General features: G+C 51.1%; 1 protein-coding gene across 1 annotated transcript; it reads right to left on the minus strand.

Annotated features, from left to right (window-relative positions):
- Positions 1 to 6,517: 6,517 nt before the first annotated feature.
- lmgA (anaphase promoting complex subunit lemming A) lies at positions 6,518 to 12,489 on the minus strand. Its single transcript, XM_037217049.1, has 4 exons — positions 12,398 to 12,489; positions 11,313 to 11,432; positions 10,642 to 10,769; positions 6,518 to 6,674 (listed from the first exon to the last, which is right to left on the minus strand). The coding sequence occupies exons 1-3, from the start codon at positions 12,414 to 12,416 to the stop codon at positions 10,654 to 10,656; spliced, it is 255 nt and encodes an 84-aa protein (XP_037072944.1). The 5' UTR covers positions 12,417 to 12,489; the 3' UTR covers positions 6,518 to 6,674; positions 10,642 to 10,653.
- Between the last annotated feature and the right edge of the window lie 512 nt (positions 12,490 to 13,001).

A 13,001-nucleotide genomic window follows, 5' to 3' on the forward strand; every position in this document is an offset into this window, starting at 1 on the left:
ACTTTGTTATCGCAACCCTGGTGTAATGGTCAGCTATTGTCCGGGCTGTGACGGATATTACGGAGCGGGCTTCGCCTGCCAGTAGGTTACGCATGTTTTCCATCAAACCCCGTTGGTGCCACGGATATTACACGACGCGCAAATTGACGTGACACAGGTATTTCAGTAATGACCGAGCACACAAACACGGTCGCGACTTGATGGCTGCGCCGATGCGGCTCGTCTGTGATTCGGCTGGCATGGAGTCAATCCCGCCTCAGACTCACCGCTCGCGCAGGTGAGGCGGATTCCGACTGGGACTTAGGGCGGCACAACGCAATTTTGTGTGTCGAATGGGTCTCCGGCTCGGGGCTGTATTTGAATGACAAAATCGATTGAATTCCACAACCAGCTTCCGGTGAAGTCAGCTCGGGAGCAACCATTGGAAAATGACAGATTTTATGGGGTCGGCACAGGCTGGTATGACATATATGTTGATGGCAACAACCATGCATGCGATGCTATGTACTCCGCTGGCCCCTGTTTGCGGGTTAGAAAAGCCCCCTTTCAATTCGAGCGTCTCTTTAAGTCTCACTTCTGTTCTGATGCCTAAGAGGCCCGTCTTATTAGCTAAGTGCGACAACATAGGCACAGGGGCATAGTTTCTAGAAATGAATTGGTGTGTGTGTGTGGGAGGGACAGCAAAGAATGACCCAACCCACCCAAAAATATGCCAACCTACAGGTGTCTCCCCAGATTTGGCCCATTCTCCTCCCAATATTGAGGGGGCTGAAGCCCAGGTTGGGGTTGGGGGGTTGGGTAAAGCCCCCAAACTGAATAGAAAACTACAGCCAGTATAAGCACCCTCGGTGGCAAACCCAAGGAGTTCAGGTGGGCTATGCCCCCTGAGGTTACGTAGGCCTCTTCTGGAAGCTGCAGACTCCTTCAGATGCTGAAAGGGTGCCATGAGACCAAAAAGCCATTGCATTTTGGGTTACGCAAGGTGCTCGTAGCACGCTTAACTGTTCAAAGCGATTGCCTCGCAAACACATCGGGCTCTCCAAGCGGGTGTCCCGAACATTCAAAGGAACCTGAGGCTCAAAGTGAGGCGCCCCGAGCTGTGAAGGGGGACTCCATTGAAAGCTAGGTTCCTTGGTTTAAATTCCTCTCCCGACCCACCGTGTGCGGGACCCCGTGTACGACGCCGGGCGCCCAACGGTCGCATCACTCTGTCAAAAAGAGATCGGGCATTAGCACCTGAAAGGCTCCCACCAACTTCTAAAGGGGTAAGCGCGTGGCTCCAAAAGTCTGTCAAGCACGCTACTGCTATTTCAATGAATTCTGCTTGCTCAGCGTTCTTCTTCGATGGTGATCCTTTCCATGTATGGTGATGTAAAAAGTGGCCTGCAAACTCAAAAGAAGACGTTGTTAGCAAGGCGTCAGCTGGGCTGGAGTTTATCTGCCTGAGATTACTGAGGGTCTGCATCTGCGGAGCACGGCGAGAGGAGAGAGGCTGTCGGCACTGGCTTAAGAAGTAGACAAGAAGAAGGCTACCCACCACTGGCACCACCATTTGTGTGCTTTTCGAGCCGATCCCGTATGACGACCTTAAACAAAAGCATCTTGTGAACACGGTTGGCTCCAGCATGCTGGTCGGAGTGTGGTTTGCTGCCACCAAAAAAAGCTGAAGTCGGCAACCGCTGGAGGGTCCACTAGCCTTTACAGTATAGCGATTCTTGTTGCTCTGGAATGCATAAAGCTGTAGCCACTGACTGCGAAGATGTTAGCGTCTAAGAATTAAGCATGTTATCACATCATGACGAAAATATATGCAGCCTCGTTATGACAACAGGCGTATCCAGACAGGGCAAGACCATATTATCAATATCTTAACAATTCATGGGGTAAATTCAACAGGATCTACATGATACGTTGCTTGAACACATAATAGTGTATCGCTATCTTAAATGCATGTTCGCATACTTTTAGAATTGTCCATTGCCGCCACACGCGTCCTAGTTACCGAAGAATGCCTTGATAAAATCAAATCCCTGCAACACGCGCAGGTGTTAGGCAGCCAACAAGATGTAGGGGCTTCTCGAAAGTGGACTTAATGAGGGAAAATTCGTTTGTTGGCATCATTTTGGGGCAGGTTTCATCATTTTTCATTACCCAGGCCCCGAGCCAACGTCCTTTGCGAAACTACGCCTGTGGTGCCCTCATTTATTCGTATGTGTGCAGCTGAAGCGTGACAGTCTGGACCTTTACCATTTAATAATTTGAATAATCGAGGCTAAAGACCACCTTGGTTACATGTCGGTGAAGCTGGCAATTCATTCAGCGATACATTGACCGATGAGTTCCGATTTCTCTGAAAAAGCGTCAGGTGGTCAATTATGATACGAGAACATCGAAAATGGCTTAGTTTTCAAAGCCAAATTCAGGCTCGAATGGCCAGGAAATCCAAATCAACAAAAAACAAAATATCGGTCATTTTCAGTTTTGTAAGTACCAGTATAATCATAAGCGAATGAACTAGCACCCATCAAATAGTCCTCAAAACTCAAGGTCACTTTTCAAAGTCAGCCTGTGGTTCAAGGAACGAGAAATTTCATATCCCCAAAATTACCACCGATGTCAACTTCTCAAATATCAGAATATTCACCAGTACATGAACTACCACCCATCAAAAAGTCCTAGCCTCTCAAGGCCATCCGTCAAGGTTAAACTCAGGCTTAAATGACGGGGAACTTTGTACCATTAGAAAACGCTGTGTCGATTGCAAGCTTTCAAGCACCAGAATTTTCACCATTGAAGGAACTAGCGTCCGTCAAAAAGTACATGAAACTCAAGGTCACTTTTCAAGGTCAAGTTTGGGCCCAAAGGGAGAGAAACTCCATTTCACCAAAGAGCTGCCGGCCGATCTCGGATTTTTTCATTGCCAGAATGATTACTGACACACGAACTAGCGTAGTTCATGTGCTAGTGACTATTCCAGTTGAACATAAAAAACTCGTAAGAATTTTTGAAAGACGCCAGTTCCTTCTGTGGTGAGCATTCTGATGCTCGAAAATTTCAGATCGGTCGGTAATTGTTTTGTGGTGGAGAGTATCTAGTCCTTTGAGTCTGGGTTTGCCTTTAAAACGTGACCTCGAGAAGTCAGGACTCCAACGGACGCTAGTTCATTCGCTGATTATTCTGGTATTTAAAAATCCGAAATCGGCCGGGACTTTTCGGTGACCCGGAGTTCCCCGTCATTTGAGCCTGACTCTGATATGGAAGGGTGACATTGATGAGAGAGCAGGATTTTTGACGGATACTAGTTCATGCGTCAGTGACTGCTCTGATACTTTGAACTCCGGAATCGACCGGAATTGTTTGGAAATGTGGAGTTCCCCGTCTTTTGAGCCTGAATTCATCCTTGAACGGTGACACTGGGAAGTCAAGATTTATATACAGACGCTAGTTATATACACTGCCGAATATTCCAATGCTGCTTAAAGTTGAAATAATTAATATTTGGATGCTGAGGACATGCAAGGAAAGATCAGACTTTTGACAACGAACCCCAGGACGGATACGATCCCATACAGGTATGGACCAGCACACAGGGACGCACAATACCGGCTGCAAAGCCAGACGGGAGGTGCAAGTAAACACTAGCCTGGCTAATGCGACACTTATCTATTTTTTACACTTAAACGCATTCGGAAACGTGACCGCTTTGAATTTCCGGCCAACATTCAGCAGTGCAATGCGGGAAGACGACAAAGTTTTAAGGAACGTTCTTTCGTCCACAGAACAGCCCACATGTCGGTCAGTATATGCAAAATAAGGCTCATGTTTCCACCTTCACATCTGCCAGATCAGCGTCGACCGTTGTGATCTCGCCCGGTGACCGGAAATTGGAATTCTGTCGTGACCTCCCACGGTTGCGACCCACGCTGCCCGTCGTGGGCCGATAGTTCGCAGGAAGCTCGCCTCCGCCGACCAGGACAGCTGTGGCGTGGACACGTGCGATGGACACGAGCTGACGGCAAAGACATAGATAACATACCTTACCTGCGGTGAGCCGTTTGTTTCATAATGCGCCCGCTTACTGTTGTTGGGCAGCGTCATACTGGAAGGCAGACACTCGATACCGTCTTTGGCATTCCCAACCGGCTAAGCAACCAAACAACTCTAAAAAATAGCGTGCCGCTGTGGCCCGAGCAAACCCTTAGCGCGTCTGCCTGGCTCGCTCCGCTGTCTGACGTGATGACCACCGACTTGGTACAACGCGTCCCATCGACCTCAAAAGCACACCTGCTCCCAGGATGCGGCGTGTGCTACGATCTGCGTTAATGCTGGAAACCTTCCGACAAAATGCAATCTGGACGGTTGCGGGTTGCCACGGTTACCGTTTCACACGATGCATATTCGCGCTACGAGCGAAAGGCCCCTGAGGCGCATTTTCAGACGGACTCACAAGTACATCCTTGGCGATTCGCACAAGTATAACCGTATATCCGTATATCAAGTATATCCAAGTATAACCGCACCACATGCTTGACAAAGTTTCCATCGTGGCTGCCAACTGAAAAGCTGTTGAAGCACCACGTAAATCGACGTGCGAAGAAGGCGCCAGCTATGGAGAGCGTACAGAAGCCCGCAGTTGTATCGTGATGCGGTACGATGACGACTTGCGCACGCAGCAGACCACGATGAGCGTGCGTCCCACTTCAGGGATTGTGTGTCAGGCGGTGTTTCGACATCCGCGGCCACTCCAACTGAATAAAGTCACAGCACACGATGCACGTGCAAATTCCCATTTGTCCAGAGATGTCGGCCACATAGCTAGCGCATACAATATAAACGTGTGTGCGTCGTCTGTTTATTAATATTTGAACAAGTGCGCTGCGCTGTCCCTTACATGAGCGGGCCATTACTGACAACAATGCTACACCACATCAGGTCGTGTAATCTAGTGGCGACCGGACGATTACGAGCAATAGAAAATCGATAGCCGCGGTAAACACTCAGTGCAGCATCATTGGCGATTTCATTACCATTCCAGGTCGTTTGAACACAACTTCTGTAATGATTCCCTACAGGAGATCCAGACTCATAGTCGTCAAAGGTTTCATTATCTCAATTGTGAAGATATCGTGAACTGCAGCCGCCCCAATGTGAACAGACGCGACGCCGGGCCGATAAAGACCATGCTGTACAAGCGCCGTGGGTTTCCAGATATCTATCACCCGGTCCGCAATAAAATGGAATGCCTCACCATCACGACGCGCTCGACCTAACGGACGCAACATTCACTGCACACAGCTTCGAGAAGCGCTGCCCAAACTGATGCCACCTAGGCGGTAAAGCACAAGCTTGCTTTTGATGCACACTCGCTAGATGTCAGGTCTGACAATGGAACACATGGAGACGGTTGCGTTGAGACACAGCAGACACCCTTCTCCCTCTGAGGCTTTGGAAACTCCTTCCACTCGACTTTGCTGGAGCAGCTTGACCGCCGCTGCAGGCCTCACCGCTCCCCGGACCAGGAGACCTCTCCGAGCGCTCCGCGAGCCCCCGACTCCAGGCCCGCCGCCAGCTGCCGCCAGCTCACACGTCTCCGAACTCGAGGCTGGAGCTAGATGAGGTCGATAGGCGCTCGGAGACCGCCGCCAGCGAATGGCCGTGGCGCGACGAGCCGGCCGCCTCCTCCTCGTCCGCCGAGCCGTCGTAGCCATTGTCCCAGCTGGGTGAGCGCACCAGCTGCTTGAACTCCTGAATGGCGTCGTTAAGTGACCACAGCTGATAGAGGAGGGCAAGGTCGAGTTGGCGCAGGTCGGTCATCTCGCGCCGCAATCGCTCCAGCTGCTGGTCGAGCGGTGACCGGCGCGCCGGCCGCGGCAGGGGGTGCAGCGGGCCCGCCCGCGGACGCGCGGACGCCGGGCTGCCGCCTGCCGCCCAGGGTCACAACGGGTCACACAAGGTCACACTCGGCGGCGGCCGGACAATCGCGAGATCGGGGACACACCGTGCTACATCGGCTTATCCGTGCACCAAATGGTGGACAACCACACGGTCACTAGGTCACACAGCATGATACAGGGCCATCGTGTGATCAAGTGGTCACAATACGTGACATCGCAGTACACAGGTACGCGGTGAATTGAGGTTATACTTGCGGGGTGTAAGACTGGGCGGTTGACTGCAAACCACAGGCATAATTACATTTATGCAGCGAAGAAACAGACAACGGGGACGAATAGGCAATTCTGTTAGGCCAGATTAGACGAACAAACGAAAACAACCCAAACTGGGAAACGGAAAGAACAGGAGGCATCCATTAAAAACAAAATAAAGGGACAGTCCAGACGCAAGATACAACAAAAAGCATATTGCCGAAACAAGCTGATGGACGGCAGACAGCTAGCAATAAAACAGGGCGCAGTGTGTCTCAGGTCGGCGGCGGGGTGAGCGCTGAGGCCGGCAGCGGCCGCACCTCTGGCCTGGCTGGACAGCGCGGCGCGACCGGCCGGGCCGGGCCGCGCCGGCGGGCTGCGCGCCGCCGGCACGTTACTGTAGGTCGGCTCGTCATCGGCCGCGGCCACCAGCAGGTGACGCCACTGGTCCCGGCCTGCGCTCAGCACGCTGCTCAGAGAGGGCGGCAGCGGCGGCAGGCCCTGCAGCGACGACATGGCCGGCTGCAGCTGCCGGACGGCGGAGGCGGCGGCGGCAGGGTCAGTACAGCGGGCGGCGCGGCGGCAGCTCGCCGCCGTCAGAAGCGGCGCCCCACACAGCAAGCGCGGCAGCGGGGACATCGAGGCAGCGGTCAGTCAAGCCGTCATAAGAGGCGCCCGGACGGCCAGTGGCCGCCGCACTGACACTGAACGCCATCCAGCAGTCACAGTCCGTACAGTCGTCAGCCGCGTCTACAAGCCTAGCCAAGCCCAGTCTGGAAGCTGCGGGGCACTCGGCTGAACATAGCACCAACGCGCTCGGTTGAGTCAACAGAACAAACAGCGCGGCAGTCAGCACAGCAGTCGGCACGCAGCTAATGTAACAGCCAGTAAAATAGCCTGTGCAGCAGTCTGCGGCAGTCTGTGCAGCAGTCAGGTCCGCGGAGGAATCGGGACAGCGCATCAAGTGAGCACGCATTGCGCACTCTTAGCATCGTTCTTTTACCTATCCTGAACATCACTACCGACACCATGGAACCATTATGCGCCAAACGTAATACACGTAGCTCCGAAATGATCCATGTCGGACATTGGACAAAAAGATGGCTAAATTAACCGGACTCTTGACCTCGTTAATGTTACTGCTGCTTACACAACGTTGTCGACAAATTATTCAGACTTCCCCACGTCCTCACCAGGACCAACCTACAATTGACCACAGCCGTAGAAGGAACGGGCTGACATGCTGTATGAGCAGAAGCACCGCTACCAATAGTCCAGCTAATTAGCCAATCCGCACTAATACCACGTCCCACACATGGCGTAGAACAACGCATATCCACCGTCGGCAACCGCGTTGCAGTCACCACCCTGAAGTCAAATATATGAATATATTAATCGGCAGCAGGCCTTCATCGGCTGCCCACAAAGAGGTGATATCTGGCCTTTGCGGGGAATTATTAAACCATTCCTGAAGATAAGTAAACTCATTAAGCACGCAGAGGAAGCGTCGCATGTGAAAATGGCTGTTGTGGCGAGCTCCTGCACAATCTTGATTGAGCGGTGGCGCCAATGTTAGGAACTAACAGAGAACGAAACCCAAAACCAAATCACATTTTTACCCCGCTTCTTGACAAGAGTAATAGGCAATTTGCAGATGTAACCATTTACTACGTGGGAATACCACAATGACCACCAGTGCCTGTAAGGGGCGACCGAACAAAAAAAAGGCGGCGCAAGTACATTACTGTAACCGACGCGTCCGAGGCACGTGAGTAAGCAGCCCGGCTCAATGACCCATAACATCTGGTGAGACCGGGCCAATTTGTGGTCCTCGATAGGATGACATGAACCTTGTCAGTCAATCCGAGCAATAAGACAGCAAAAACCCTTACAACTGACAGAGCCATCATCCAGGCAGGCTAAAGCAGTTAGTGCATTTATGATAAATTTAAGACTGTCTCAGGAACGAAGCCTTGATCTTCGACGAGCCAATAGGATGCCACTCTTGGTCAACACGCTCCTATAACCCACAAATTAAGCCTAGCGATAACATACTGCTATCTTGTTGGCACACGCTCGGTGCATCACTGTACTAGCTTCTTATGGAGTCCCCACCACTGGGGCGGTCTGGTCAGCGCCACGAGACGACCAAAGCCTCGGCAGGGCTCTCTCCAACGCCTCGCCTCCCACGTGAAAGATCGTGTCGTTATAAACCACAAGGTCCTCCTGTGCTGTCCTCTCATACGGCCAGAGTTAAGGGCGAGACGTTGCGGAATTACTACAGCGTAAGGAGATAATTCAAGATGAAAATAACCATAGTTAATGACTGGGAAAAGCATGCCGTAACTGTTGCCACGTATAGTTCCAACACAATCTTTCGGTAGACCCAACTCTTTTGGCGGGCCGAAACAGACACCGTGTGACCCTTTGCGCCAGACCGTCCGCTAGTTTCCATTCGGTGAATCCAGCCCAGTTCAGCCACAATTACGGAGCGGTGCCCCCTCATGTTGTCTGGACGGCGGACGAAGTCGACTCGCCAGCCAGAGGTCAGTCATTGGTTTTGAGACATCGAGTGACGAATATCCGTTTTCAGTTTACCGGCATGTCATGAACGACTGGCCGACCGACCGCTGGCAGCCGATGACATAACTAACCCAGACTTTCAGTTGCACAACGGACCGAATCGTTTTCTTTGAACGGGCAGATCCAGCTGTCCTTATAAAGTAATACACAACTGCGAACGCCTACCCATCTTATAGATTTGTGAAAATCATGACGTTCATGCGTTCACGGGATGCAGACATGACGTAGGACAACTTCACACGGGTCACATTCACTGGCGCGCTGTCGAACGATACCTTCTTAAGCTGGCGAGCAAGCAGAAACTCGCGATATCGTCTGAAGTCGGAGCCCATGACAGCGGTGTCCGCCACACCAACCCCACCGCCGGCCGGTAGGCTCCGCGGGCCGTCACACCGCCGCACTGTGTGGGCGGCCGCGGGGCGCCTCCAGCCGGCTGGCCAGCGCTGCAATGCGCCGGCTCCAGCGGCAGCCGGCCCCGACCACGCGGCTATGACACCGCCAACACACACCCCGATCTGGGTTAGGAGTAGCGCTTTTACCACGGCCCGTCACATGGAAACCCTGGTTTCCCACAATTTTCTGGTCGCCGGGTTCGAAATAACAGCCGAGGTGCAGTTAGTCACGCCTGGGCTGTGGTACCGCACAGGTGACGACATCTACCGGGGCTCACTATATTTAAAGGTTGCGGTGGCAAACCATCGAAGTCCATCATTCCTTTACAATGAACTTAATAAATCGATTTGCATGCGTGACTTTCTGATCACTTCTGCTGCGTACGATTTGTCGCAGATCGTCACCCCACCACACTCATAAAACAGTTTCGAATAAGCGGGCAATTCTTGCTGAAGGATGTTGCACTGCGCAACGCCGCGCAACAGAACCACCCTGTTTCAGCCTGGCTCTCTTGGCGAGCTGCCATTTCACCACCAAAGATGAACAATACAAGTGCGGCTTCTGGTACGTGAGCCCAAACGCGTCCCCACGTTGGTAGGCATGTGCGTTCCTTGCGCTCAAATAAAAAGACGAAACAAAAACAAAGAGCGCACAACATACAACAGGTTTGCTGACTGGATTAGCCGCCGAGGGGACGAAAGGTTGTTTCCTCGCCCTAAGCCCACTATTTCGTGCTGAAGTACAGACCAAGTGATATAATCCCGATCAAACAGCATTTCAACCCCGCTGAACATACAGGACAGGTCATACAATTACGTGACCTCATATCTTTGTCGAGGGAGTATCAGCTTTGTGATTACCATATCCCACTAAAAACACAAAAAACGAATTTCCGAGTAGCATTCTTCCCAACACCTTGTTGCACACGCATCAAGAAAGAACACCCAGCCAGTTTTAATGCAATGTAAAACCAATGCGACAGGTGGCGTTTCTGAAGGCGTTACAGGACAGGTCATACAATTATGTGACCTCAGATCTTTGTCAAGGGAGTATCAGCTTTGTGCTTACCATATCCCACTAAAAACACGAAAAACCGAATTTCCGAGTAGCATTCTTCCCTACACCTTGCTGCACATGCATCAACAAAGAACATCCAGCCAGTTTTAATGCAATGTAAAACCACTGCGACAGGTAGCGTTTCTGAAGCTGCATATAGAGATTTTCACTACAAAATTTCCCCCAGACTCTGAACAAGTTTGACCCATATGCCCAACCATGCTAACATACCTGACATCTTGAATCTTGATGTGGAAAATTATACAGCACAGCACAGCACAGCGTGACACAGCACGCACGCACGCACGCACGCACGCACGCACGCACGCACGCACGCACGCACACACACACACACACACACACACACACACACACACACACACACACACACACACACACACACACACACACACACACACACACACACACACACACACACACACACACACACACACACACACACCTGTATTGGTGATTACTCCTTGAACTTCCAGTCCTGTCTACACATGGGGCAGTGCTGGTGAACCTGCTGCGACTCGAGCCACTTGATGATGCAGTGCATGTGGAAGCAGTGCGAGCACTGGCCCCAAACTGAGGAAGGAGGAGAATAGTCACTCCACAATACACGCACGCCGCCATGCCTGCACACACGCCGAACAGTCGTCTAAGCGCTGCTATTTTAAGCCAGCACCGCGGTACTCGCCACTGCTGAGGACCAGGCTGGAAATCACGCACAAAACATAAAAACACTTCCACAATATCCAAACCATGGCCTAGCTTGTGAGCACACTCGGCGAAAACCACACATGTGGTATGAGCTACATGCAGTAGGCAATGAGACGACGGGTGCATTCGCTGTGATCGGACACAATGGACGCCCATACTCGTCCCGGTGGCACGGCCAACTACAGCCTGGTGCCATTCTCATGACGTCTGATTGTGTAGCAAGGACGTTGCTGTGGCCAGAGGTCCCACACACAAGAAGACGCTGGTGTGGGTTGCTCGGTAGGCCCACCACGGGCACTAAGACCCAGCTGGGTCACCAGCATCCACCGGCGGAAGCGCGACCGGCTGCCAGGCGCGCAGCCGCCACCTGCCGACGTCGGGGCCCCGGCTGCCGCGGCCGCCACCCACCCAGAGGACAGTCGTCGCCGGGGATCTTGCAGTTGGAGCACGTGGCGTCGAAGGGCATGCGGCAGATGCCACAGCTGTCGTCGTTCGCGATCCACTTCCACGTGGCGACGCCGTGCCACGCTGCCAACATGGTCCAACAACCTGACTAGGTGCTTGTGCTAGCATTCAGGTGCAGTGACGACATGGTCGGTGTGCACCCATTGCAGATGTCTTGTTTGGAGTGGTACAAAAGAGTGTGAGACAAAAAGTGAGAAGACAGGGATGTGGGGCTCAGACGCCGTGGTAGCCTCAGGGACACGACCCCCTGAGATAGCTCATGTGAACCAGATGGCAGCATTACTACACTCTGAACTGAGGGCTGGCCAAAAAGGGTTAATGAGGCTTGTTGTGGCCATGCCTCAGCATTGTAATACAGCAAAGCTCACTGTGGCTTTAGATGATAAATGGCCTCATACAACTTATGCCATGGACTGGAATGCCACTAACTGGCTGGGCTGGTAGGTTCAGAGCAAATGCCAAACTGTTTTTTAGCTTGAGCTCTGAATCTGATGGCCCTGAGAAATTCATTCAAACTAAACTGCTGAAAGCTCACATCTCACAAAATATCTTTTCATAGTCACAAGTGCTTATAAACTTACAACTCCTGCCCTCCCAGGCCGAGTGAACACATTTTATATCCCAGGAACATGAGCACTGCAGTACTGCTCTCCAGACATGTGAGCAATGAGCATCAGGGCAGGATGGCCAGGCCTGGGTATTCATGAACAATAACAGAAAGATTGGGGAGGGGGAGGAGCTGGGGGGTAAAAAGACAGTGTGTGAAGGCCTAAAGGGACCATTGGTAGAGCAGCAAAAAGACCATGTCTATGACAGAGCAAGCCATGCACCATCCATCCCAAGAAATATTCATGCCATTTTACACATCACAGCTACCAATTTACCATAAAGAGCTACCTAATAATGGACAATCTGACCAAGATGCCATTCTTAATATGCACCCCTAGTCACACAGATTCATGATCTATGCAATAAATATGATGGCAAATATTATGAATGTGCAATACACACTCAGGTTTAATACATACCTTTAATAATCACTTTCATAGGAATGTCTACAACTGGATATCACCTGGCAAGAAGTTATGGCAAACACATCACCAGTTGTGTTTGATGAAATCTGTAACAGGACAACACAATCAGGTATTTTTCATACTGAGTCATATCAACAAAATGTTTCAATGGAAACTGTCAGACTATGACCATTTAGTTCATTATCCAGATGTGCCCTCTTCATCCCCAGAATTATTCACATTGTTTTAAATATGTCACACCTGCTCATTTCCCATTCAGGGCAGCATAATTGAAGCAAGGCTCTAGAAGATACTACTTTCATTTCTCAGCTTGCAACTAGGTTTCACGTGGTGTGGAAACAAAGCCTGCATGGAATGTGCTGAAGCATGACTTGATGACTTATATCAGTCAGCTTATTTGCTAATGCTATGTCCATGTGCAGTTGATTTAAGCTCATGTGATGCATCAAAAATATTGGTTTATTTTCAATCAAAGATGCATACCACTTCCCACTGAAAATATAATCCCCATACATGTCCATGTGTTCACAACTGCAGACATTTACATGCCATAAAATAAGCTCACTTGTAGCTATTGGCATACTTTTAAATGGAAAAG

The sequence above is a fragment of the Pollicipes pollicipes genome, unplaced genomic scaffold, assembly GCF_011947565.3.
Source record: "Pollicipes pollicipes isolate AB1234 unplaced genomic scaffold, Ppol_2.1 Scaffold_4002;HRSCAF=4701_pilon_pilon_pilon, whole genome shotgun sequence".
Classification (NCBI taxonomy): domain Eukaryota; kingdom Metazoa; phylum Arthropoda; class Thecostraca; order Pollicipedomorpha; family Pollicipedidae; genus Pollicipes; species Pollicipes pollicipes.